Source organism: Semicossyphus pulcher, unplaced genomic scaffold (genome assembly GCF_022749685.1).
Source record: "Semicossyphus pulcher isolate SPU_LCO1_2020_fin unplaced genomic scaffold, fSemPul1.0.p SCAF_1, whole genome shotgun sequence".
Lineage (NCBI taxonomy): Eukaryota > Metazoa > Chordata > Actinopteri > Labriformes > Labridae > Semicossyphus > Semicossyphus pulcher.
Window position 1 is genome coordinate 17,776,123 of NW_027211603.1, and position 26,196 is coordinate 17,802,318.

The 26,196-nt window shown below is 40.8% G+C and overlaps 4 protein-coding genes across 4 annotated transcripts; 3 read left to right on the forward strand and 1 right to left on the reverse strand.

Moving 5' to 3' along the window:
- Positions 1-212: 212 nt before the first annotated feature.
- Positions 213-7,999, reverse strand: LOC138591358 (transcriptional repressor CTCF-like). The gene is made up of 13 exons (XM_069661934.1): positions 7,860-7,999; positions 5,801-6,068; positions 5,517-5,699; positions 5,047-5,410; positions 4,725-4,895; positions 3,930-4,063; positions 3,711-3,831; positions 3,464-3,613; positions 3,092-3,252; positions 2,815-2,997; positions 2,580-2,718; positions 1,925-2,071; positions 213-1,746 (listed from the first exon to the last, which is right to left on the reverse strand). Exons 2-13 carry the CDS (start codon positions 6,044-6,046, stop codon positions 1,499-1,501), a joined length of 2,247 nt encoding a protein of 748 aa, XP_069518035.1. The 5' UTR covers positions 6,047-6,068; positions 7,860-7,999; the 3' UTR covers positions 213-1,498.
- A 1,618-nt stretch (positions 8,000-9,617) lies between these two features.
- On the forward strand, positions 9,618-14,136 carry LOC138593534 (uncharacterized). The gene is made up of 8 exons (XM_069664595.1): positions 9,618-9,781; positions 10,626-10,729; positions 10,859-11,324; positions 11,415-11,507; positions 11,592-11,628; positions 11,884-11,955; positions 12,037-13,410; positions 13,516-14,136. Exons 1-8 carry the CDS (start codon positions 9,683-9,685, stop codon positions 13,794-13,796), a joined length of 2,526 nt encoding a protein of 841 aa, XP_069520696.1. The 5' UTR covers positions 9,618-9,682; the 3' UTR covers positions 13,797-14,136.
- A 618-nt stretch (positions 14,137-14,754) lies between these two features.
- Positions 14,755-19,426, forward strand: nudt21 (nudix hydrolase 21). Its single transcript, XM_069657921.1, has 7 exons — positions 14,755-15,029; positions 16,179-16,379; positions 16,461-16,524; positions 16,606-16,695; positions 17,163-17,238; positions 17,387-17,501; positions 18,307-19,426. Exons 1-7 carry the CDS (start codon positions 14,908-14,910, stop codon positions 18,326-18,328), a joined length of 690 nt encoding a protein of 229 aa, XP_069514022.1. The 5' UTR covers positions 14,755-14,907; the 3' UTR covers positions 18,329-19,426.
- Positions 19,427-19,683: 257 nt separating this feature from the next.
- On the forward strand, positions 19,684-25,247 carry ogfod1 (2-oxoglutarate and iron-dependent oxygenase domain containing 1). The gene is made up of 13 exons (XM_069660673.1): positions 19,684-19,932; positions 20,909-21,054; positions 21,144-21,190; positions 22,536-22,636; positions 22,767-22,883; positions 22,959-23,050; positions 23,132-23,260; positions 24,003-24,116; positions 24,193-24,272; positions 24,373-24,635; positions 24,711-24,839; positions 24,943-25,001; positions 25,098-25,247. Exons 1-13 carry the CDS (start codon positions 19,773-19,775, stop codon positions 25,245-25,247), a joined length of 1,587 nt encoding a protein of 528 aa, XP_069516774.1. The 5' UTR covers positions 19,684-19,772.
- Positions 25,248-26,196: the final 949 nt, after the last annotated feature.

Consider the following 26,196-nt stretch of genomic DNA (forward strand, 5'->3'; position numbering starts at 1 on the left):
TGGTGTCAAATTGAAACCAGTAACTTACACTAAAGCAAAAGTTTCAGCCCCTATAAATCAGTGCTAGAGCCAAAAATGTTCCTTATGGAAGTGTTAACCAAATGAAACCCACTTCACTTCAAGAATAGTCTACATGAGACATCCAATATAACTCGGCACAAGCCAATGGAGCACGTGTTCTGTAGACATGCAAATAAATTACGATTCGAATATCAAGTCTTCCATTTAATAAAATATATTTGCAAGCAAAATACATGGACATTTCTGTGTTAGAACTGTTTCTTCGCTATTTTAGATAAACAATGAGTCAAACCATCATGTTTCTTTTTCTGTATGTACCACTAAATTGTGTTAATTTTTCAATTCAACAAGATCAATTTTAACCATCTATGAGACTACAGCTGCACAAACCTAAAATGACAGTCTCAATGTCTGTTTTTATTGGTTGTACAGTCACACACCTGTTCTCTTCTGCCACAAAGTTATTAGAATGTCATTCAAGCTACATAGCATTGCATTGACAGTACAAAAAGAAAAAAAGAAATCATCAACCCAAAGTGGAATGGCTACACAAAGCAAAAACAAGTTCTTTCCTTGCACTTATTGTGACAATGTTTTGTTTAGAAGCATCATCTAGGTGTTACTTAAGCAAGAAACAAGCATAAAATAAGCAACAAGTCTATTGAGCTTTTAAAACTAAAATAGGCTTACAAAAGGGATTTACTAACCACCGAAAAAGGAACCAAAATATAAAGATATTCAAAAAATATATTTTTTAATATTGGAAATGGCTGTGATTAATGGCAGTTTAATACTTCCACCAGGTGCCTTGACATTTGATCATGTTTAAATTGCGTGACTTAGGTCCAAGTAACATTTTGCTAGCTTTTGTAGCTTTAAAAAGAGAGCAGAGCTCTTCAGTGAGAATGTTAAGCATTGCTTAGAATTATGGCAAAAAGTAAAGCCAGGTCACTACTACCTACTTAAAAATGTAACCCAAAAGCACACAGGTGTACAACTTAAAGAAAGGGCTTACAAGGAAGAGATTAAGTTTACCCCAATTTTTTTTTGTAAAATTATATGCACTCAGTTAACATTTAAGAAAGATTTTTTTTTCTGCCATGATAAAACACATTTTGTGCACTCATTTCCAAATATAGCCAGAAGAAATAGTTATGCAAGTAATGTGGCAGTGCCATTTTTAACCACATAACAGAGCTACTTTATGCCAAATGCAACAATGAAAGGCTAAATATACTGCAGTCAATTACAGCCATCCCAAACTCCAATGTACTAAAATGTTTTTTTGGTTGTCAAATTGCCAATTAAAATCTTATTCACTCATCCAAGTCTGTATCAATTCATGATTAAAAAGCATATCTTAAATTACAACAGTGATGTTCGTTTCTGTGCAGGATTGCAGGTGTTAGTCATCCTAAATGCCAAGAGTTAAAATGAGATCAAGGGTCTGTTTGTTTACAGGTTGGACACTCATCCATCACCGGTCCATCATGCTGAGGATCATCTCAGGGGTCAGGTCTCCATTAGGAGGGGCTTCAGGCTGCGGTTCATCCTGTGCGGCTCCCTCTTCCTCGGGCAACTCCTCCATCTGAATGGTGGTCTTCCCTCCAACAATTACCTCCTCTGCAGCCTCCTGGTCATCTTGATCTGCTCCGACCTCTTTCTTCACGATTATGTCATCAACCTCTCCTGTGGCCTCGTCCTCCACACGGATGATCGCAGCCGCTGTTAAGAGTTTCAGGTCAGATTCTGGTACTACAAGAGTAAGCCTAGATTTTCACACTGTTAACGCAATTTTAAAGTAAACAAAAACCAACAAGTCCATCAGCAGCTATCAAGTGTCACCTCTAGGCTCAGAAACGCCGCCAAAATATCCCCAAAAGTATCGTAAAGCAACACTTACTATCTGGCTTGTTCTTTGGGGGGCGTCCACGTTTCCTCTTCACTGGTGGCTCCACGGGGGCGGGGATAGGGACCACCGATGGGGCCTGTTCAACCTCAATCTCACTTAAAAGGTCCTCTTCCTCCTCTGCCTCGTCCTCTTCAAGCTCTACACATAAAGGAACGTTGAGCAATTACATTTTGACATAATATTTATCGACAACCTTATTTTGCTGGCTACACATTTGCCAGATCCTGTACTTTTTTTTATTTTAAAAGGCTTTTTTTTGTGGCTTTTTATGCCTTTATTTTAGGCAGGGGGAGGAGAGAGTGGGGATGAGATGTGGCAGAGGGCCGAGGGTGGGAGTTAAACCCGGGGCCCGCCGCATTGAGGACTATAGCCTCTGTATGTGGTCGCCAATTTAACCGCTGAGCTAAACCGTACCCCCTGATCCTGTACTTTTTTAACAGCGTTCAGTAACCATAACTATGTCTCAAGATCTGCAAATTTGAATTTGATCGGAATTTGCAAAGACAACCTGCTGATCATTTTGGCAGACTTAGTAACTAAAACGTAACTTAATTTTAGATCAGAAGGTCTGTTCAAAAGGCTAAGGGGCAAATGCAAAAAATGACGTAATGCACACTGACTTAACAAAAGTAAATGTATACAATACCTGTGTCGTCATCATCATCATCTCTCCTTGACTGCATCTTCCTCTTCCTGCCCCGGCGACCCTTTTTGGGTGTGGGGGTTCCATTTTCTTCTCCAACAACTTCACCTGTGCAGCTCTCAGTGTGACGCAGCATGGTGTTCTGTTTAACAAACAAACACAAATATCACATATCAGTGACACAAGAAAAAAACAAAACATGGTGGAGGCTGTGCTAGAACCCAGAGTCTGAACCTACCCGGCGGGTGAATGTTCTGGTACACTTGCCGCAGACAAAGGCAGTGGGAACAAAGTTGGGATCATGGTAGCGCTTGAAGTGCATGTCCAGAAGCTGCTTCTGCCGGAAGGTTTTATCACACTGGCTGCAGGCAAACGGCTTCTCCCCTGTGTGTGTGCGCATGTGCATTATCATGTGGCGTTCCTGGAGGGAAACATGTCAGAAAAAAGTTGTAACTTAGCTTGAAATTAAAGATGAGCAACTCTACACCAGTCCTTATATTCCACTTGGCACACACCTGTCTGCAGCAGTAGTCACATTGTTCGCACTTGAAACGTTTCTCGTTCTTGTGGGTCTTTTGGTGCTGGATGAGAGCGTATCGTTCATGAAACACAGCATCACAGTAACGGCATTTCTTTCCTTTCTCAATAAATGAGTGCTGCTTCCGCAAGTGAACACCTGGAAAAGACATGACAAGACATGATCATTTGAAAAACAATATGACAAATGACGCTGGCCTATTTAGAGAGAAAGACTCTAAATAAACTCTTCTGTATTACTCCACTACATTTACATTTGCCTTAAAAGATCCAAATAAAAATGGTGAACGACAGCCTTTCTAGCGCATCCTGCTTGTAGTTTTAAGCAAAATTGGCATCACAAAACTAACCAAGGTCACTCTTGCGTGCGATGACAGTATCACAGTGTGGGCAGTGGAACTTGGCCACGTTCTCTGTGTGTTTCTGCAGAATATGCATCTTCATGGTGCCGCTCTGTGTGAAACGGGCATGGCAGATATAGCACTCGTATGGCTTCTCCCCTGCAACAAAGAAGAGAGAGTTACATGATTGAGTCACTGGTTAAGTTAACTGGTGATAAAACTACACTTCGGGCAGTTAATGGTGCAAGTATGTTACCTGAATGTGTCCTCATGTGTCTCTTCAGCTTGTAAGTGTCTCTGCTAGCATAGCTGCACAGACTGCATTGGAAGGGTCGCTCTCCTGTATGAGAGCGGATGTGCCTTTTCAGCTTACTCACCTAGACAGAGACAGGAATATTAAAACTAGAGCTTATCCCAGCACAAGGGAGGAAAATTACAGATAAGACCTTAATACAGAATAATAAATACTACTTGCCTCCACACTGCAATAGTCGCACATGGAGCACTTGAAGGGCTTCTCATGTGTGTGTTTGTAACGACGATGACGCACCAACTCACCGCTGGTCACAAATGCCATGTCACAATCTGTGCATTTATGTGGACGAGTGCCTAGACAAATGGAAGGAAGGGAAAATTAGGAACACGACAGGTTTATCAATAAAACACGTTATATGTCTGCCTAGTTGAATATTAAAGTAAAGCAAGAGGACAAGAGGCTCAAGAGGAATAGTAAGGAAACTCTAAACAAAAAACAACAACAACAACAACAACAACAGTTCTTAGAGAGGAAGTTATTTGAAAAGGTGGGGTGCACAATTCTGAACACTTGCTGAATTCACTTATGCCAAAGTCTGCACTGACACACGACACAAGCTAGAGAACAGCGAGTTCAATTTGACAGTTGGAACCACCTGGTGGTTACATGTCTCTGCCATCCAGTTATGCAGCAGGTAGATCCACCCATGTGTTTCTCACAGAATGAGTAGGGCAGGGGATATATTTGTATACTACGAATACATTACACTAAAAACAAATAAAGCAAAACTAGGCCTACATTAAACAGGAGAGGTCACCCCTCACTCATGAGGGAGGGATTTAACACCAGAGAACATTCTCTGCACAGCATGTCATCTTAGGGCAGAACCAACATTAATGCAAGGGGTCGAGCTAGGGGCCACCTTTAATACTTCCAGTTTCTCTTAACTAAAAAACAACAACAAATATCAAAATGTATTCAAACATCCAGTATCAGTGTCAGTTTCTGCATTACCTGTGTGTGTATTCAGGTGGTTTCTCAGCAGCGTGACTGTTCGGAAAGCCCGTCCACACAAGTGACATTTATGTGGTCTCTCGTCTGTGTGGCTCTTCATGTGTCTGTCCAGGTTGGAACGCCTTGGACAGGTGTAGCTGCACAGCTCACACTGGAAAGTCTTCTTTACACCTGAGCACAAAAGAAGACGATTGGAAAAGCACTGTAAATAAACACTATATAAGGATTGTAAAGCGGAACCTCAAAGAGCCAAACCACAATTTTAACCAAAAGGTCTTTCCCCCTCGTGTTTACACATCCAGGCTCACAAGACAAGTCTCACCTTTTTTCTTGATCTTGGTGGGCTTTGGTGGCTTCATGTTGCCCACTACTTTCTCGGCGTTCACCTCTGACAGCAGGCCCTCCTGCTGCTCTTCTTCAAAGTCGTACACAGAGACGTCCATGTCACGGTCGCCCTCCCCATAACGCAGGCGGCTTTTCTTTCCCTTTTTCAATTTGCGGATGGCGGTGATGGGCTGGTAGTCTGGGTCCTTGGTCCATTCTGGGTCTTCTTGCTGCACAGGGGCTTCTACTGCCCCTTCTTGCCCCTCCTCCTCTCCCCCTGTCCCTTGAAGCTCCTCGTGGGCTGCCTGAAGCTCCTCCTGCTCTACAGTCTCTACTTCTCCGTTAGCACCCACTTTCACCACCTAAAAAAAATTAAGATGTTATCTTAGCCTGACTAGACCATTTTTAACACTGCAGTTCAGTTTGAGTTGGTCATTTTTAACACAGCCAGCCTGAGTGGTTGCTTACCTGGAAGCCCTCGGGCAAGGGAAGAGTGTGACAGATAACCGGCTCTGCATCCTTGTTCGCTGATGAGGCATCAACATAGGTGGCCTGGAGGCCCTCTACAGTTCCTGTTGTGACGGGTACCTGCACCAACTGAAGCTGCCCGAGACCTAACGCAGCTCCCGCCTGCTCCTCCATATTCACCACCTACATAATAGAAGAACCCTTTCAACATGAGCAAAATCACAAAAACATTTTACAACAAAGCCGCTGAGGAATCCAAGCTTAACCTGTGTTCTAACGCTTACCTGGAGCGTGATGATTTGACCCTCGTCTCCGCCAGTAACCGTCACTGTGCTCCCGCCCTCCAACACCTCTGTCTTCATTTGCAGCAGAGTTGGATCAAGAGCATCCATCACCATCATCTCCACGTTACCAGTCACTTCCCCCTGTGGGGCAATGGCTACACTTTGTATCAAGGCCTCGCCACCCTCTGGCAGGACCTTTCCATCAGCAGCCTGAGTGGTCTCCATTGACACAGCCTCGCCCTCCATGGCGTCAGGCTAACTGACTAGCCTTAAAAGACAAGAAATTTGTTTTAAGTTAAATGGGGAAATATTTAATCTTTAGCTTTATGACAGGACAGTTTGTGGCCTTTGTTCTTGCTCTTTGCTTAAAGTGGATCACAACCATGGAACATGTCCCCTCACAAAGAAGTGAAGAGACCAGATAGAACAACTGAAAACAGACTATTCTCCACATCAGAGAGACACCCTACAGTATTTACAGTTTTTCAGGTTGTAAATAGTTATAGCCTCTTAATGCAGTAAATAAAATTGATGCAAGGCAAGATCCAGAACGTCTCTTATCTAATAATAGGGGGAAAAAACAAATGGCAAACTAATATTTAGCTGGGATGTGACATTGTGAATCATTGCTAAGACAGCATGGATAGAATTACTTTGGCTTTAAATTCACCGTCTGCTGATCTGTGCTGAAAGCAAATCCAATTTTCTGTAGTGTTAACTAGCATTACAATTTTGGCTTAATTTGCTGCTTTTTAGACATCCTCGGCTGGAAACATCTACTGCCATACAGTAGTGGTGACGGCAGTCGTTTCTGTTTTTGTTCTGCTGAGAGCTCAGCACATGAAACTGCCTCTTTTCATATCCATTTGCATGGCGATAACAGTATCAGCCAGAGATTAATCAAAACCTCGGCCTGGGTAGTGAAGGTATATTGTTATTTGAGTACCTACGCCCCTTTGTAGTCAATTGGCTGATGATAACTATGATATAATCCTTTCACATGCAGAAAAAAAACACAAGACCACAAGGCTTTTTGGCTGTTTTCAAAGTATCTTTTCACATATTCAGGAGCACAAATTATTTTGCTTGCCAGTTATTGTGACAGAAAACTGAGTAAAACATGACTGTAGATGTTAATGCCCTGGGTTTCAAAATGTGTCATGTAGAGGTCGTCTCTGTACAAAGCTAGCATTAACAACAAGTGAAGAAAGATAGCAGAAACAAGAAGTACGATTATTTTTTAAAGAATTTCTGCTGTTGAGATCCATCACTTTTTCTATATTCCTCTGCACCAGAAAATTGCTCGTCAATTTGTGCGTCTTGTTATATACAGGCGGGTTTGAAATAAAGGGACACTTAGCATTCCCTTAATTCTACTAATATAGAAACACTGTCACTGTACTTCGGTCAGAGCAAGGCTAAACTTCAGAATAAGTCGGATAAAGTAGTACCCTGAGCTGACCGCTGAAGTGAACAATGTGTTGCTGTAGTTTTGTACAACAGTGAGGTGATATTTCAAAGAAGCGGCAGTTTAGACTTCCTGTTCTGACCTGAGTTGATTAAACATTGATACAAACAATCGATATTCAGATTACCACCCAAGACTACTTGAATGAGCACTTACTTTGCAAACTCACGTCAAACTCTCAATTTATTAGTCTGAAACTGGTATATTGTTGAAACGATACAAACTAAAGAGACGTCAACTCATGTTAGTTCGTGAGTTAACTCTGGAGGCGCGAGGACGTCTGAAAACAGGAAACAAAGGGCACGATAAAATGGACGTCAGGCCTGAACAAACTTAAAACAGAAACACTTAAAATACAAACATCCCTCAGCAAATACCCATAAAATATCCGACAAAATGCACCAAACGCGCAACTGAGACAGAGAGTTACAGTTTATAGACAGATTTAGTGCATTTTGGATAACGATAGAGGGAGACAAACACCCCCCGCCAGCCGCCTGGCCGGTAAGCCCTACCGTGACACCTAGAGGCCGACGACGGCTCCTACAAAAACGTTTCCGTGTTTGGAGGCAAAGTGGCAGCTTCACTTACTCTCGGCTGCTTCTTTTCCCGGTTATATTCACTCTGAAGCTCGACGTCTGAGGTTGCTCTCTTCAATCCCGCTGTGAACGTCCGTACGTGCTGAGTGCCGCGCTAATAATTTTCTCCCGCTTTGGAAGAGTGGGCCTGACACAAAATGGCGGTCTTTAAGAGCTCACGCGGCTGCGCAAACACATCGCCCAAGGGAGTAAAGGGGAGTGGTCGAGCTGTGGTTGAAAGGCGCCAGATTTGAATTCAGGCGTAGGCGTGGCATCCAGAAACACGACGACGGTGATCGATACAGCTGAGAGATTATTATGTCTTTCTCTGTCGAGTTTAAGAACAGATATTTTCTTGAGTTTCCCCCTATGACATCCAACAACTTCCAGTCAATCTTACGTCAATGTTACAAGTAACACTTAGTATCAAGGTCATTCATAAAAACCACCACAAGAGGGCAATATGGATGTTGTAGGCGTGGGGCTGTCCTCACGACTTGAGGCTACATCACCCTCAATGATTTATAATTGTGCCTCCGTGGGGATCCAAGGTGACATCCAAATCTTTTTACATCCAGATAACCAGCAATGTGTGAAAATATGCTCTCCTGTCCAAAATCCTGATATTTTACAGTTTACCTTATGGAAAGGAAGAATTCCCATATAACCCCAACTATCTGTGTAATGTTTCTCTTTGGTAATTCGGTTTAACATATTAAACTGGGAGTATTACAATATTTAAGAGCATCCTGCTGATAATATATGGACTGCAATGAGTTTCTTTGGTGAAACTTATCTTCAGCTGAAATTGTAGTCTCATATCTAGCTTTTAAGATTTGTAATTTAATCTTTTGTCAGTCTACAAACGTAGGAAAAAAAGGATATGAACACATAGGCAAAAATAAGTTTGATGCAATAAGTACAATAACCTCCTGTAAGTCTATAGATATACCTTAACATTAAAACAGCAGATGTTTTAACATTACATGTGTGGAAAACAGGTTATTTTGTGTTGTGCTGAGAGTTGACCACCCAGAAAGGAAACTCTTTAGACAACTTGTTTCTGAAATATGTAAATACCTACAGAAACATAAAGAAAAGGAAACATGATCCCCACAGAGATGTTCGATCATTAATTTTAATGAACCAGTTAGAAAGATACACTTTTTAAAAAGTGTTTCAAAAGAGAAACCTACATGCTCAAACCAGGTAACTCTATTTCCATTTAACTTGTTACACATGCCACCCAGGGGAGTTAGTAGAAGGCTATAATTAATCACATAGAAATTGGCCTGTTTCGTATTTCATGGTTTTGAGAGTTAGTCAGCTTGCTTGATTCTCCAAGAATCCTCTCATGAATATTTCGGCAGTTTCCTCTCTCTTATTGTTGAGACATCTCCCACTGAAATTTATAAGACTGTATTCTTATACCTTTATAGTGATTGAATGATTTACCAGGTCAACCTGTCACTTCCAGCATTTCAGAGCATATTTTCCGCATATAAAATAAATTATTAATTTGTTACATAACCAATAGAACATTTTGTTCATTTCAGCTATTTCCAGTGCAGTGTATTCATTTATATGAGCTTGTCTCAGGCCAGGATCCATAGATGAAACGAATGTCAGTGTGGTCACTTTATCCCTTTCTCTCTCCCTCCCTCTTCTTTTTTTTATCACCATCTTTTTCTCATGGTCTTCCTCTCAGAGGGGAGGGGGCATAGAGAGGCGAGGTCTGGCCCCTCCCACCTCAGCCGAGGCATTACATACTGCTGCTGCTCTTAGCAACCGTGCCTCAGCAACAGAGCCACAGCAACAGCGTGCCGTGTCTCCCCAATGGAGCTGCCATTGGGCGGACCAGCGCTCAGGCACTACACCCAGAGCAGACCCAGACCTCACCGACAGAAACTGAACTACCGTCCCAGCAGACCGCAGGTACTGTGAAGGAGGATGAGAGCGGTTTTGGAAAAATGGAGTGTGAGGGAAAGGAGTGTGTGTGTGTGTGTGTGAGGAGAGAAAATGGGAGGGAGAGAGGAGAGATGCAAGAGGGTACAGAGGGGAGAGGCAGGGGGAAGGGAAGGACGGAGGGGGGTGCTGTAAAAGATGCCTGGTCCCTGTTTGATTGAGGGAGCTCCTTTATACCGCTCACCGGCTGTTTGAAGAAGCCACTCTTGGTTTTTGTGTGTGAATGTGTCTCACTGAAAAGGCTGCTGGCATTTTTTTCTTCCTCACAGGACTGTATTAAAACGTGTCTATGTGATCATCTCCATTTTCCACTGAGCTGGTCATGTTGTCACAGAGCTATTAGGCTGTAGACACACAGTCACTCCCCTGACAGGAGATCATGTAACGTTGACTTCTGCTGAATTTGTGCTCTGCAGTTGTTCTCCTGTGTTTTATTGCTACTTGTGGGCACAGATGTTAATATGATCAGGATGATGCAGCAGTGAATCGCTGCAATTTCAATATCACATTACCTACATTGGGCAAAATGAGTTATCCTGCCTCCTTTCGGCATGCAAAATCCAGTGACGCCCCCCCATTGTACGTTACTGAGCAACTGAGTCCCAGGAGGCTGGTTTGTAGCACGGCTGGAGGAGAGATTCAAACCAAAATACACGTATACAGGCAGGAGAAACACTGAGCCAGAGTGTGTGGGTACTCTCAGAAGTGAGAGTTATGTAATGTAAAGTTAGATATGATGCACGTTGCTCTTCAACATCACTTTGTTTGATCTTTGCTGTAAAATATATGTGTTTTCTGTGTGTGTGATAAATAGGAGACAATATTAGAGAGTGAAAATGAAGTCCTTGAGCACATGGGGAGAGTAGATGAAGGAGTCGAGGAGTTCTTTACAAAGAGAGTACTTCCTACTGATACACTGTGAGTATCACCAGCAGACTCTTTATAGCTCCACTATATTTACCAAAATACTAACAATGCTGCTTTGATAAACTTACACAACAAGCTAAACGCACACAGTATTGATCTGATATATGATCCTTCACGTAGGAAAAAGCAAGATGAGGAAACTATCACAGTGCAAGAAGTGGCTCCTGCCAGCTCCGTCCCTTGTCCTCCGCCGACCAGGACGCTCAGGAGGAAGCTGGGTGATTTCTTTACACTCAAGAAGAGACGAGGTCTGAAGTCAGAAACCAGCCAAGATGGTCGTCCCAAAAAAGCCTCCATCGCGGATTTCATCCGCCCGCTGAGAGAGGCTGCCAGAGCTGAGAAAGAAAAAGACAAGGACCGAGTCAAGGAGCAAGACAAGGAGAATGAAAAGGAGAAGGCAAAAGAGAATCCCAGCGCTAACGCTGGAGAGTCAGCTGATCAGGAGGCACCTGTTTCTGGTGCTCCACCGCTGAGAGGTGACACGGCGCCTCCCCGCCGAGCTCTCAGAGAGGGAAAGTCCCAGTCTCTCATTCTGCTGTCTGGATCAGCAGGTGCAGGGACTAATTATGGCAGAAACACCGGAAAGGTGAATGCTAGTAGAGTTTATGTCACATTTACATTCAGACCCGTAGAAAGTTTTGAAAAGCACTCATCACTCTACTGTTGCTGCTTTCAGAAACAGCTGGAAGGCCAACATAGCTTTGAACAGAAACTCCATCTCATGCTCCAGCGTATTGGAGTTTCCAAAGCGCAGCCAGAAGAGACACAGGTATGTGAATGTGCAGGTTTGAGTATAGATTTGTTTCCTGTACGACTCTTCAAAGGTGTTTAAATACCTCTTTTATTTTTGTAGACTCAGGAAGGAGAGATGAAAAAAGCTGAATCTGAAGGTATGTCCTTTTATCTATTTGATCTTTAATATGATTAAACCCGTCTCCGCTCCATCGTAGTGTTAATGGAACTAAATTAATCTTCAAACTTCAGGGATTTGTTTCAAAAGGAGAGGCTTTTTGACATGGATCAGTTCTCCATTAAAGGTTTAATATCTTCTTAGGCTGATAAGACTGTTCTACAGCTATTATAGAGACTAAGAAGTGAATTAATCCCTTCATTAACATAGGATGTAAATGATCTTTGTGCCTCAGGAACTATCATTGACAGTAAACCTGAGCCGCCACCTACTTTCACAAAACCTCGAACAATGTCTGCATCTTCAGGTAACACACAAACACAAACACTGAATTTCTTCCATTGCGTAACATGAAGCTAAGTATTTGAACATTTATTTTTCTCTTTAGATACGAGGCATCAAATTCGCCCAAGTGTCTCAGCGCATGAGTCCGCTGGGAAACCCGCTTTGCTTCCAAAGCCGGTTATAAAGCCCGGTCCGCCCCCCACCACATCCGGCCGCAACACACCTGAGAACGAGCTCGCCCAAATACAGGAAGCGGAGACAAACACTCCCACTAAACTGAGTCCAGCTGCAGCTCCGTCTACCCCTGTCGTCACCGCTACCACCACGCCCACTGTACCGACAATCTCAAACTCCGCCCCTGACTCGACCAATCTTACAACTTCCCCTTCCAGTCCTGCACCACCCTCTGACGTAGACATATGCACCGACTCTGTTAGCCCTCCTGCTGTAGCTACAACACCCACCAATGTAACACAGCTCGACAGCAAGACCTGCATACCTGAAGCTAATGCTAACGTCGCTGAACCACCCACCTCTACAAGCACCACTACACCCACAGAGCCACCCATTACTGTCTCAGTTACTACCACTTCCTCTGAGTCCATTACTCCAAGCATCTCCATCACTTCCAACTCAACAATAACTACGCCTTCCATTTCCACCTCGGAAACTGTTCCTGCTCCCAGCAACGAAATCCAGGTTTCCACGGCAGCAACAAATCTGTCCGGTGAATCCAATGTTCTCTCAGTTGATGCTACACCTGCTAATGGTGTTGATGCAGCTGTTTCTGTCACCACCACAGCTTCTTCACCTTCTACCTGCACATCAGATACACCATCAGTTGTTTCTACAACCACCAAATTAATCACTGAGACCAGTGATGATCCCACTTCAGTTACCTCCACTATCTGTGTAACTTTAGCTTCATCAGTCACTAAAACATCTCCACCTCTTGACTCAAGTGATACCATCACAACTACAGCTTCACCTGTCGCCCCCATTACCTCTCCGTCCACCCTGATCTCTTCTGCCCTTCCTCCCACCATCTCCACCACCACCACTACAAGTCCAACATCCACCGACTGCATTGACTCTGCTTCTACCATTACTCACCCAGCCACCTCTAGCTCAGCTGATATCTCTTCCCCCTCCACTTCATCCAGTGAAACAAACCCTACAGACACCACCACCACCACCACCAGTATAAACCGCTCAGATTCCACCTCCACCACCAGTTCAGCAACAGCAGCTGCAATTAGTTCTCCACCTACGACTGACTCAGACCCACCTCACACTAACAGCGTGAGCACTACCCTCATGCCGACTAGCTCTGACCTCCCCACGACTGATAACTCAAGTTCTACTTCTCTCCATCTGACCGGTGCAACACCTTCTAAAGAGAGTCCAGGTCCAGATAATGAGTTACAGACGTCTCCTGAAGACAGAGCCGGTGAAGAGCCTGCAAAGAAGGGCACAGGTAAGTTTTAGGATCTGTTAAATGTAAGCTTGCTGGCTTGTATTTTCTTTTCTTTAACATGCATGGAGATGTCAGTTGAATTGCGTGTTTTGTTATTTTTAACAGCAGATGAGAAGATTGAGATGGTGAAGAGCAAGGAAACTGAGATGGATGAGAGCAAGATGGTCGTTGATGGTGGTAAGGAGAGCGAGAATGAAAATGAAAAACATGCTCTAGTCAACAGTGAAGAGATGAGTGAAAAAGTGCAGGAAGCAAGTGTGAAACCTGAAGACCACACAATGAAAACAGAAGTGGGAACGGCCAAACCTTCATCAGGGAAAGATGGCGATGAGGGGCTGATAGAAGGTCAAAAACAAGAAGAAGCCAAGTCTGATGGTGAGAAGTAATTCAAGAATCAACAAATTGCTTAAAATGGGACCAACTACTGTGATGGGCAGGAGAGACCACAGTATAGGGTAAAATGAGGGGAGACGATCCATGGCACTTCCTACAGGGACCACCACATTACAGCAGCACACCACAGAGGGTGGGCCACTGGACCAAAGAACTAAGATCCCTTTGGTGTGATGTAATCAACAAATCCAGCAGTGTCTTTGTCCTTTTTTAACTTCTGTTTGAATTTTTGCATTGCACGTATGATTATGTACCATAAGACAACTACTGTGGTTAAATACACCATGTTTACAATAGATGGATAAAAGACATAGTTATGAATATTAAATGGATTATTGAATTGACTGAGTCTTTCCTTCTGCTTTTTTATGTGTGAACACTTTATTTCTAAAAGTCTTGCTAGCTTTTCTTGAGCTCTTTCTCAGTTATTACCACAGGTGGCCTTATATCTCTGACACTGTTCAACAATGTTGAACTTGATTTGATTATCCTAATGACAATGAGCAAAGTCAATATACCGAGGAAAACCATGAGATGCTAAATGTGAACTTTCAAGCTAAAATTGTTTGAAGCTCTTTATGGTTTAAAAATACACATTGGCTATATGTTTATTATATCTGATATATTCAAAAACCACAATTAATTCATAAGAAATAGAGAAATAAACTTAGTCCGATCTATAATTGGATATTGGTTAGACTTTCCAGTTAAAAACTGTATAAAGCTCACTCTTTCAGGCCGTTTCAGGTCCGGATGATGAAATGTACAAATATGTAAAATTATAAAAACGCACATCATCAACATTAAGGCTAATCAAAGTTAAATAGCAATAATTGTAAGTTTACAACAATATAAAGTGGACTAAATCATTAATGTTCATCCTCCAGACCAACAGGGGCCGCTGGCGGGGATATCGCCTCAAAAAGCCACACTTCACCCGGAAGAGGAGGACCGAGGGAAACCACGGTAGAGAAATTGTTGTGGACTACCCACACTAGTCTTCAGAATTTCTATTGCAATTTAGATCATTAAGCGATTTTCGAAACAAATACCGGCAGAAGTTTATCTGCGGGAGGATTCAGCATCGTCGTGCTCACGGTAGAGATGTCGGTCGTGCCTCCAAACCGCTCGGCCGCTGGCTGGCCGCGCGGCGGTGCAGTTCAATTTGGGAACAAATACATCACCGGGCCTGCAAAACCGCTCACACTGGAGAGGACCATCAACCTGTGAGTGCATTGGAAGTGTGGTCAATTGATGATAGTAACATGATTGCACATGCAGCCGATATCAGTATCAAAATGTGCCCGTTATTATACTTAACCTGACGATAAATCCGAAAACTCATGTTGCTCAGTTAGCTCATTGTGTTTGACGCCAGGCATAACTTTGCTTCCTTATCAGGCTTGGCGATATCGATCATTTCAAATATAACTATTGTTTTTTACGTAGACGCATTGCCCTTTATTTCATCCAACAGCAACATAGTTTCAGAAAATTGTACCATTGTGGTTGCAACTAATAATTATCTTATATTGAATGAAGAGTTACATTATTTGGCGGTATATTAAATAGTTGATCCACTGGAAATAATTGTAAATGTAAACTATTTTGATTAGCATTAATCATTATTTTTAATTTATTTTAAAGAAATTCGCCAAATTTTCACTGGTTTCTGCGTTTCAAATAGTAAGATATTCAGCTTTTTTTGTCCACAATTACAGTAAAATAAATATTATTAATAATATTTTAAAATTTAACAAGCATTATAAATATGTTCCCGTGGGCCATTTGTGAAATCTATTACGTTTTTTTTTAATCTAACATACGTTCAACAATTACAGTTTATGTGGCAAAAAATTTAGCAAGAAAAACATTATAATAAAAATAATCATCTGCCCCTATAGTCAAATTTTCTTTGCCCGATACATTTTGTCTATAAAGTGGTGAATGGTAAGAAATTTCTTTAATAATGATCAATTATCTTTGTGCCTGAAACTAAAAAATGTAACAACCAACTGCAAATTGATGATGTTATTGTTATCATGTAAATATAATAATTACAACTGCATTGGCAAATATAAGGACCAGCAGTTTTGACTTTTTCAGCCAGCTCAGATAAATGTCCTCATTCCTATGCAGATTTATATTGTTAATTAAAACAAATTGTTGTGTTGAAAATACAATTAACAGTTAAACGTAATAAAAAAGGTTGCACAGGAGGGTAACACTACATATCTCTCCACAACATTGTTCAACACAAAGTTCAAAGTTAACACAATTAAATTACAGCTTATAATTTTTATAGCATGCAGGTGTAAACCACACTGTAGTGATCTCTCGTCATGCTCATTGACTTCATGCGTGTGTTTGTACAGATACCCTCTGACCAACTACACGTTCGGCACTAAGGAGCCTCTGTATGAGAAGGATAGCTCAGTGGCCGCCCGCTTCCAGCGTATGCGGGAAGAGTTTGATAAAATGGGTATGCGGAGGACAGTGGAGGGAGTTCTCATCGTCCATGAACACAGGCTGCCTCATGTGCTACTTCTGCAGCTGGGAACTACTTTCTTCAAACTGTGAGTAGTTATCATTTATCTGCTCCTGCATGAAGCAGCAGAAGGTTTTTTTGCTGAACAGTTTTTGCTGCCCTCCTGCAGACCCGGGGGAGAGTTGAGTCCTGGAGAAGACGAGGTGGAGGGTCTGAAACGCCTGATGACGGAGGTACCTACATTACAGCACAGTTTCTGCCTCTTGTTAGTGTGCTGATTGAAGAGTTTATGTAAACTTTTGTTTGGATGTTAGATCCTCGGACGGCAGGATGGTGTGAAGCAAGACTGGGTAATTGATGACTGTATCGGCAACTGGTGGCGCCCCAACTTTGAGCCTCCACAGGTTAGTACACAGAGACAGCACAGATTTAATTAACTGAAGGAGCAAATATTTGAACTGAAAACATTCTAGTTGTAGTCAATGGGGTTTGAAATATGTACACAATGTATTCTAAGTTTTATGTAAGGCACAGTTTTTTACTGTTACTGATAATCTAATAATATTTGTAGTATAAGGTAAATGTCAAACTCTCAAAGAAAATGCAGCAACCTTGATGTTTTAAAGGTGTGTTGCGTCAGGTTGTGAAATGACTCACTGCTTGCCAATGCACTTGTCAAGTACACTGAACAGTACAATTCAGACCAGACACTTGTTACTGACTAAAACATATTGCAGCTGGTTTCCATTTTCTGCTTCATAAAGCCAGAATAAAACATGAAAATCTCTGCAGTCAATCAGTAATGTACAAAAAATGTAGTTTGTATCTGTGTATGATAATCTGAACTGATCTAAGGTTGTTTGTCCTGCAGTATCCCTATATTCCAGCTCACATCACCAAACCTAAGGAGCATAAAAAACTATTCCTGGTTCAGTTACAGGAAAAAGGTCAGTATAACATAATGTCACTTGTGAAATTATTGTATTGTAGCTTTTAAATTCATTAGCCAACAAATAGATGGAGGTATAAATATAAGTAAAGGAGAGGTGGCAACATTGCTTCTTGTTTTGAAACCTGTGTCTCATGTCTCCACAGCGCTGTTTGCTGTCCCAAAGAACTATAAACTGGTGGCAGCACCGTTGTTTGAACTCTATGACAATGCACCTGGATATGGACCAATAATTTCCAGTCTACCACAGCTATTGAGCAGGTATTGTTCATGTCTTTTGTGTGTGTTTGGTCGTTATTGTCACAGTGAATACATTTTAGAATCTGTAGGGGCTCTAATCAAAAATTATTACTGAATGGCCTATCTCCAGGAGCTATTATCTTTAATTGCTGACAAAATCTGTATAATCTGTCATTTTGGTCCAAGCAATTCAAATATTTTTTAAATGTAACAACCTGGTAGAGATTTCATCCACAGTGGAGGCACTCAGTTGTTGGCACGACTAAGCTTCAGCTGTGCTGCAAGGTGGCACAAAGAGTACAAAGCCTACTGGTGCGTTTTAAAAAGCCCTGATAAATATTCATCCTATTGTCCTGAGCACAACACTGAAGTCCCTCCAAATTCACTGACTGAACCTGTGCCACACTTATTTATACATATCAGCAAGCATACGATGATGTACACACAATATTCACAGACAAAGATTGAAGGCAGCAAAATAAAATTATGAATACAATAAACCACATGTTTTGACCGAAATTTGCTGAGAAGGGTTTAATACAAAGGAATAGAATAATTTGGATGATCTGTTGGTCTCTTAGAGCAGGAAAGGACACACACATTTCAACCATGTGTAGATAAGTGGAATTGTGTTACAATATTGTCAGGACTTTGTGTCTTATTAACCAACAAAAATACAACAATCAAATCAGGGGCCTATTGATTAATAAACTAATCCTTAGCGCACATTTAAGTCAAAAACTCCCAGAGGTGACCTTTTCACAGAGAAGAAAACATATCTCTAAACATAATCTGAATTTTACTAATAATATATATTTCTTTCCAGGTTCAACTTCATCTACAACTAACTTGAGTGAACTGAAGTAATCCGGCTGTCTCTGTGAGTGCAGCTCTGTCTGAGTGAAGATGAGAGACAATGTGGTGGAAAAAATACATCTCATCTTTTGCTCAACTTTCACAAGAAAAAGCTTGTCATGTTTCACAGGGGGTGTTTATACTGTTCGAAGAAAATGAAAATGTCATGTGTATGGGTTTTTTTTTAATCTTAAAAAATGCTAGCTTTTGTAGTATACAGGTCTGTACTCCAGTGTGCAAAGAATCTGGTTTTATGTCCTCTAAGTGGAGGCCAGTGTTTGATTAAACAAAGAACATCATTGACTTTCCTGTTGTTTTAACCTGTAACAATGCTGTGTTTTTGTTTTCTTTTTAATAAAGCTGTCCTTTTGAGTATGTTTTTATAAAGCTCAAAAAATAAGTGAGTTGCTGATTGATAATTAAAAAGTTCCTTAGTAAACGTAAAACAGAGGCATATTTGTTGCCCCTAAAGCACAAGGGGTAATTTTATATGAAGGTTAATTGAACTGACTGTCAATTTCTGAATGTAGCTTTTATGATACAATATCCATGCGTCCATTATCCTGTTTAGGGTCATATGGGGCTGGAGTCACTCAAGCACTCACTGGGCAGCATTATAACACTGTAAGGTTAAAGCGAATCTAATGAAAACAATCACAACAATGCGTTAATAGAACTTGGAGCTACATACTGGGCTTGTATGTATACACATGTTTTTATTGTTTTTAACTCAATTTGTACATGTTTTGGAAAGCCTAAAGGCTGAGACTTGTCATTCAAAGTAAAGCCTGAAATGGTCTGATTGTCAAAACAAAGTAATGACTGAACTACACACTAAAAACAAAATAATTGTAAAATGTGATGCATAGAGGCATTTATCGATGTGTTTTTAAGAAAAGTCTTCATTTCATTTGTAAATGCAGCAAAGCAGGATTGCACTCTAGACTTTTCACTTTAAACTTTGGAAATCTAATTTAATTGTTCACTATAAATACAACACCAGCATTTTTCAAGAACCATTCCAATTTTACATTTTGTTATGTAAAAGGTGCAAACATGTACATTTCACAATTAAACCGCTACCTCGAATATAAGCCCAAAATCAGATCTTTGTCTGTCATTACATATGTATTTCAAAATGTAGTTTTAGAAACATACATCAGATATAACTCAGCTTTTTGACCCATTTCCTTAGAGTGTTTTATAAAACACAACTGATCTATTCAGTCAATTTCTACAACTTTAATTTAACAAAGTTATTTTCAGTTAACGTTGCTGCCTGACAGTCTTGACTTAGGGCACTTCGGACAATCTTGTATTACGTCATTCGCCCGCGACGCACGAGCCATTTCACATTCGCACATTACCAATGTGGATGTTGTCAAAGCTCTTTATAAAGTGCGTGTTCATCCGTTTTTAGACCGGGCAGTTTATATAATGGCCTCGAAACGACTCTCTGACGAGTGTGGAAAAACGGAGAAGAAGAAGAAAAAGAAGACTTGTGTAGAAACAGCTGAACTTTGTTCAGTCGTAGAAGAAGAGCAGGTGAAGAAGTCTGTCAAGAAGGCATGGAGCCAGAGGACTCACTACAGCCAGGGTTAGTGAAGAAACCATAATAACATTATAAATCCGACGTAAAGCTTAATGAACTGACAGTTAGTCAGAAATTGGGTCACTTTTGCTCTGGTACATTATAACCGTGCTTTGTCATAAACATAACAAATATATGTGAGACAGTGGGATGTTTTAGAAAGTAAAGAACACGGTTGAAAATAAAACTCCCAGATCATCAATTGGTCTCCAGCTGTAGGTTGTATCTGGTGTGTTTGTTTTTTCTACCTACATTTTCGTCCCGACGTGACCAGCAAGACAGATTACCTCTCTGAAGTAATTATTAGATAATTAACTAGAAAAAGTACAAAAAGAAAAAAAGAGAAAGAAGACACCAGTTTAATACCATGTACCTCCATCAACCATCCCTTTAACTATGTGAAAATACAATTTTACCATGTACTGTATATATAGTCTCTCTCTCTCTCTCTCTCTCTATCTATCTATCTATCTATCTATATATAGAGCTATATATAGATATAGATATAGAGCTATATATAGATATATATATATATCTATATATAATGTGTGTGTGTGTGTGTGTGTGTGTGTGTGTCTATGTATGCATGCTATACATGTATATTTCCTATATACTACGTTTTTTGCTTCTTAATAATGTACTTAGGGATAAGACTAAATTAAATTAAACAGTGGTGGCAATAAAACTAAAAACTACTAATGATAATTGATATTAACAATATTGACTCGTTTTTAATCTATTTAACCTTTTGGTGCAGGTGGACTTTATGATTTATAAAAATTATACCTTACTTAAGATTACTCTTATTTTTAGTTGTGTTTTACCTTTCATCTCTCACTCTGTACCTTCGTCACAATTCTGTAGTAACCTTATCATGTTTGACATAACAATGATTATTTTGCTGATATGTCATATTTACAGGAGCCTCAAAAAATTACCAAGTAATCACATGGATGATCTATTATTTGTTTATGTCGAGCAGGGGATCTGGAGCTGGACTGCCAGCCTTTCCCTCACTGCATCATCAGGAATTTCCTCAGCAGTGAGACCTTCATAGAGAACCTGCAGAAAGAGCTACTGGGACTCAACTTCCACGAGAAGTCAAACGATCTGTACAGATTTAAACAGGTGGCTATCAAACTGATCTTTCTTTTTTGCTGCAGAGTGTTTTTGTTGTTGTCTTATTTTTCTTTACTTTTGTTGTTGTTCTAATACAGTCTGATGACTTGAGAAAGAGAATGGAGCCATACATCGCAGGACTGAGGTAAAGATAAAAGGCCTTGTTTTACTGCATATAAGAGACCTCATATATGTCGGTGTGAGTTTTGATGACATGCAGAGTAGGATGTCGTGTGGATGATGGTTGGTTCTGACTATTTAAGACGCTCTCATAGTGTGAAAAAGTGTGAAGAAGATGCATTGTCGTACAGTATTTGCTTCCTGACAGAATGAGACGCTTTTTTTTACTCGCACCTAATCTTGGCATTGTTTATCAAGAGCTGCTTTTATTAGCTACTTATTAGGTCTAACAAGGCAATTTGGGTAGAGCCGGCGTCCCATGCAAAGAGGCTACAGTCCTTGATGCGGCGGTCGCAGGTTCAACTCGTCGGCCCTGTGCTGTGGGTCATCCCTCAACCTATTCTCCCAATATTTCCTTTCTATCTCCAGCTTTCCCATCAATAAAGGCAAAAATGGCCAAAAAATAATCTTTTAAAAAATCATCTGGTTTAGAGGGCATGCTGATGTCATGACCACACCCAGCATTTGCTAAAAATTTTGTCAAAATATTTCTATAATCATCAGTTTGTGCAGCATTAAGTAGTTTAGAATCAGTTGTTTTGAGATGAGCAGAAGTGAATCTCAAGCCTGAAATGCTGAATGCTGTTGGCCTAGTTTTAGTGGGACGTTTTGGAGTTGGTTCATCAGCTCCACCAGGTGGAGCCAGAGATTATGTCGGCCTCCCAGTTAGGGCATTTCCTTTATTAATGCTGCCTCTTAAAGGCATCTGCATTTGGCAGGCTAAGACTGTACTGTAAAATGTTCTGAGAGTTATTACAGCAGTGTAAATGTTGGTGCTTTAAAACAGATGACAAGAAACAAATATGTTAATGTAGAATAATCGAGCAGTAAGACCTGTCAGACATGCACAGGGGTGAATTTTTTGAACCAAGTCCAACAAATATTAAGATCACAACATAAAAATCACGAATGACATGAGCTTAGTGAGCAGCTTATGACTCATACATTCCACACATAGCAAAACAACATCAAATCTTTCCTTTATTTAAGAATAATATTTGTCATTACATTTATGACAACCTGTGAGAAACATAATTTCTGTAATACTGATTTGTGATTATACGGTGCTACACCTACTGAGGAAACAGAGCCCTGGAGAATAAATACCATAATTAGATACACAATAACGGCCTCCTCTTGTGTTCATCTATTATTTATGTCACAACAAAATGTCATGGTCGGTTTGAGCAGTCAAACAATCTGTCTTCATGGTGGGCTTTATACAAAGTAAAGGGCTTCAGCCTTATTGTTTCTGTCTATACACAATGAAATGCACATAAAGTGCAGTTCACATTTTTCTGTGTCTTCAGGGCGGCCTTGTTTGGGCCTTTCCGCTCCTGGCTCGGGGAAGTATTGGGGGTTGAGCTGGAGCCCACAGTGGATATCTCTTGTGCCAAATATGAACACACAGGTGAGCTTTATTTTCAACCCTGCAGGAAGGACTGTTATATTTTTAGTCTCTTTCTCTCCTATTTTTGACAACTTCTCTCATTTAAATTTGTTTTTCTTTTAATCCTGATCATTCTGTCTTTTCTTTGTAGATGTTCTCTTGTGTCATGACGATGAGTTGGAGGGGAGGCGTGTTGCTTTCATCCTGTATCTTGTGCCTCCATGGGAGAGCAGCGATGGAGGAACCCTCGACCTTTACACGACAGACAGTGAGTATATGGCCTTGTGTGTGTGTGCTTCTGTGCTTTAAGTTATTATAAGTCTTTAAAATTTTCATCCTTCAGGTAATTTACAACCGCAGAGTATCGTAAAATCGCTCGTACCGTCTTTGAACACACTTGTCCTCTTTGAAGTTTCTCCAGTCTCCTTTCACCAAGTAAGAATACCTGCTCCTCCTTTTAAGCACCTTTGTACCAAAAAAGTAGCTGTGATTGAAGATTGGGTTTTGTTTTTCCAGGTGTCTGAAGTTTTAACACAAGACAAGTGTCGTCTCTCTCTGAGTGGCTGGTTTCATGGACCATCTTTGGAGCGTCCTCCTCGCCACACAGAGCCCCCCATCCCACGTAACCCACATTTACCAAGAGATGTGAGTTTGGTTACACATTCACAAATAATGAGTATATTAGTATACATATATATTAGTATATACTAAAATAGTATATTAGTATATAACTTTTGTTGACATATATCCTTAGTCACTGTTTTGACCACAGTTAGATGAGAAGATTGATGCCACTCTCACATGTGTCTGTTTAAGATGAAACTACAGCCAACAGCTGGTTAGCTTAGCCTAATAACTTAGAACACTTAAACATCTAGCCTGGCTCTTTCCAAAGGTAACCTCCCAACATCTAAATCTCACTTATAAACAAATGATATCTTGTTTATTATATTACATTATGGACTCTTTCTTGCTTTCTTGGCAGGAAGCAGTGACTTCTTATGCTAGGCTAGACGAATGCCCTTTAACCTCATATTTAGAGTTGGACTATGCAATATTGGAGAAGTATTTTTAATACTGTGTGCATTGTTCATAGGATCATAGCTATCAAACAACTTGTAACAAGACACAGCAAGAAACATAACTAACTTTAACTAGGCTTTAAGTTAGCAAACTGTCACTTCAGTTGCTGCTGCAAAGCTAACATGCAGAGAGGAAAAGGCAGCACAACAGCTCCAGACAGAAATACTTACAACTAACTTGATACTATAGCTAACATCACAACAATAGCATGTCTTGGTATACAAGAAACTAACTTCAAACAATTTCTTCAACAGACTGTTAGTTAATATTTCTGCTCACATGTAGTTTGTTGTTTCCATCACAGGAAATGTTGCTGCTGGAGTGGGTCAATCCAGTGTACCTGGACATATCCCACCAAGAGCAGGTCCAGGAGGAATTTGAAGACAGCTCTGAAGTCCAGCTCAAAGATTTTCTAAAGGTTATTTTCCACTCGTGTTTTCTGCCTCGCTCATCTCCACTTGTCGCTGTTGTCTGATGATGTTTGTGTCGTACAGGAGGAGAAGTTCAGGGAGGTGAGCGAAGCACTGCGACTCACTCAGATACAGTGGACCAAGAGAGGGCCGCCCAATAAGAGGTTGGGCATGTTTCACAGATAACTTTAATAGTGTTTATTTTATTTGTTCTCTGTTAAGCATATTTTAAGACTGTGATTAAATGTGTTTGTGTGCATTTAGATGCTGTGAGGTGGCTTCTCTGGATACTCTGCCGCAGTGTGTGAGTGCATGTTGGGAGCTGCTTCATTCAGAGGCTTTTTTCCTGCTTCTCTCCAACTTCACGGGCCTTCGGCTGCACTACCTGTGTCCTGCTGATGAGGACGATGAGGACGATGAGGACAAAGAAGAAGGGAACGGGGAGAAGAAGGAGGAAGATGACAAACGGGATGGAGAAGCCACCGGATCTTCGACTGAACCATCAGCAAACGCAAGCAGAGAGAAAGGTGTGTGTCAGTTGGAGATGATCACTTCTCCAACAACTGTTTGTATGTCTGTGTTGACACGTGTTTGTTCTTTAGAGCTGAGCACACCTGTATGTTGTGGTGAACTGCGACGATGGTCTCACGGCAGCTACACTCTGTTGCACGATGGAGAGGCAGCACGAGCAGAGTATGCTTTAGATCTTGCTTTGCCTTTTGGCTGTGCTGGTGAGTCTACACACACACACACACACACACACACACACAGAGTAAGAAAAATAATCTTATTATCAAGCCATGTTTTGACTCTGACAAAAACTTTCTTTCATAGACTGGCAGTCAGAGTTTGGGGGCTTCACGTGTTACGTTGCTAATGAAGAGGATGAGGAGGTGAGTGTTGATCACACTATATGTTGTAATTGTACACGTGTGGCAAATACTTGAGTGATTAGCTTCATCATTGGTTTGATTTCCTCTTTCTCACAGCTTCTGACCGTGTATCCAGAGGACAATTCCCTCGCCCTTGTCTACAGGGACAAAGAAACCCTCAAATTTGTCAAACATGTCAACCACAAAAGCTCCTGTGATTCTTCCTGCAGAGCATTTTATGACTTCTCTTTTGTGTACTATGAATAAATGTATTTATCAATCATGTGGGTTTCTTGACTTTTTTTGTTGCTCAACATACAAGGAATCACAGCTGCTTGCCTACTCATTGAGCACTTAGTACGTAGTTGTAAGGTACCTGGGAGACAATTTGACATTTTTCTGTACTAATTATTCCTAGTTCAGCTGCTAAGGACAACATTATGGAGCTGCATGGTACACTTAAGAAAGACTGTTAAAACCTAAATCTGTGATCATTGAGCATGAGCTGGAACATAACTTTTTAATATGAAGGAATGATGCAGTCCTCCTCCTCAAGGACCATTACAGAATTTGTTTGTTAGATTTGATTTGAAAATTTGTATGTTTTGGAAAAAAGTAGCTCCCCATAGCCAAAAGTAATATCTCTAAATGGCGTAAGCCCAGCACTTAAATACATTTTTGTCATGAAGGTTTAAAAGTGAAGAAAGATCTTGCCTGACAAACTGGATCCAGTTATACTTTTGAATTATTGCTTGATAACTTACCTCAACGATTAACAATTAAACAATGAATGATGGTAATAAAAATAGTTGGCAATATTATCTATATTTATCACTCATTTAAGCATCAGTGGTTGAATCTACAAGTAACAATGTTCTTTTTTGTCATTCATTGTTGTGACTTGCCTAGGCTATCAATGTTATTTGCGTTTTTATGGATTTTTTTATGGCAGCTTGTTCGCAGATGTTAACACGAATGGAAACAGTTTATAAACCGCAGTGGTGATTAACACACTGCAGAAAAACCGGGCTTGTATGTCAATCAAAGGGAAGTGGGAAAAAATCGATGTAATCGTTAAAATCGACAGCTTAGTGATGCCATTAAAATACGGCGCCACTGATTTGACTCTCGCTCTGTACCACCTCCTTTATGTTTTATATCATTGATTATTTGAACTATCAATTCCTCAATCAATTTAGCTTCTTACGTTAATGAT

Excerpts from the sequence above, each read along its gene's own strand:
- LOC138591358 (XM_069661934.1), bottom strand. The coding sequence starts at position 6,046 with ATGGAGGGCGAGGCTGTGTCAATGGAGACCACTCAGGCTGCTGATGGA. Across the intron at positions 5,700-5,800 it reads GTCAAATCATCACGCTCCAG|GTGGTGAATATGGAGGAGCA; the intron begins GTAAGCGTTAGA and ends TCTATTATGTAG. Across the intron at positions 3,614-3,710 it reads ACACATGAGGACACATTCAG|GGGAGAAGCCATACGAGTGC; the intron begins GTAACATACTTG and ends TCTTTGTTGCAG.
- LOC138593534 (XM_069664595.1), top strand. The coding sequence starts at position 9,683 with ATGGAGCTGCCATTGGGCGGACCAGCGCTCAGGCACTACACCCAGAGC. Across the intron at positions 9,782-10,625 it reads ACCGTCCCAGCAGACCGCAG|GAGACAATATTAGAGAGTGA; the intron begins GTACTGTGAAGG and ends TGTGATAAATAG. Across the intron at positions 13,411-13,515 it reads GCCTGCAAAGAAGGGCACAG|CAGATGAGAAGATTGAGATG; the intron begins GTAAGTTTTAGG and ends TATTTTTAACAG.
- nudt21 (XM_069657921.1), top strand. The coding sequence starts at position 14,908 with ATGTCGGTCGTGCCTCCAAACCGCTCGGCCGCTGGCTGGCCGCGCGGC. Across the intron at positions 16,380-16,460 it reads GGAACTACTTTCTTCAAACT|ACCCGGGGGAGAGTTGAGTC; the intron begins GTGAGTAGTTAT and ends GCCCTCCTGCAG. Across the intron at positions 16,696-17,162 it reads CCAACTTTGAGCCTCCACAG|TATCCCTATATTCCAGCTCA; the intron begins GTTAGTACACAG and ends TTTGTCCTGCAG.
- ogfod1 (XM_069660673.1), top strand. The coding sequence starts at position 19,773 with ATGGCCTCGAAACGACTCTCTGACGAGTGTGGAAAAACGGAGAAGAAG. Across the intron at positions 24,117-24,192 it reads AGCTCAAAGATTTTCTAAAG|GAGGAGAAGTTCAGGGAGGT; the intron begins GTTATTTTCCAC and ends TGTGTCGTACAG. Across the intron at positions 24,273-24,372 it reads AGAGGGCCGCCCAATAAGAG|ATGCTGTGAGGTGGCTTCTC; the intron begins GTTGGGCATGTT and ends GTGTGCATTTAG.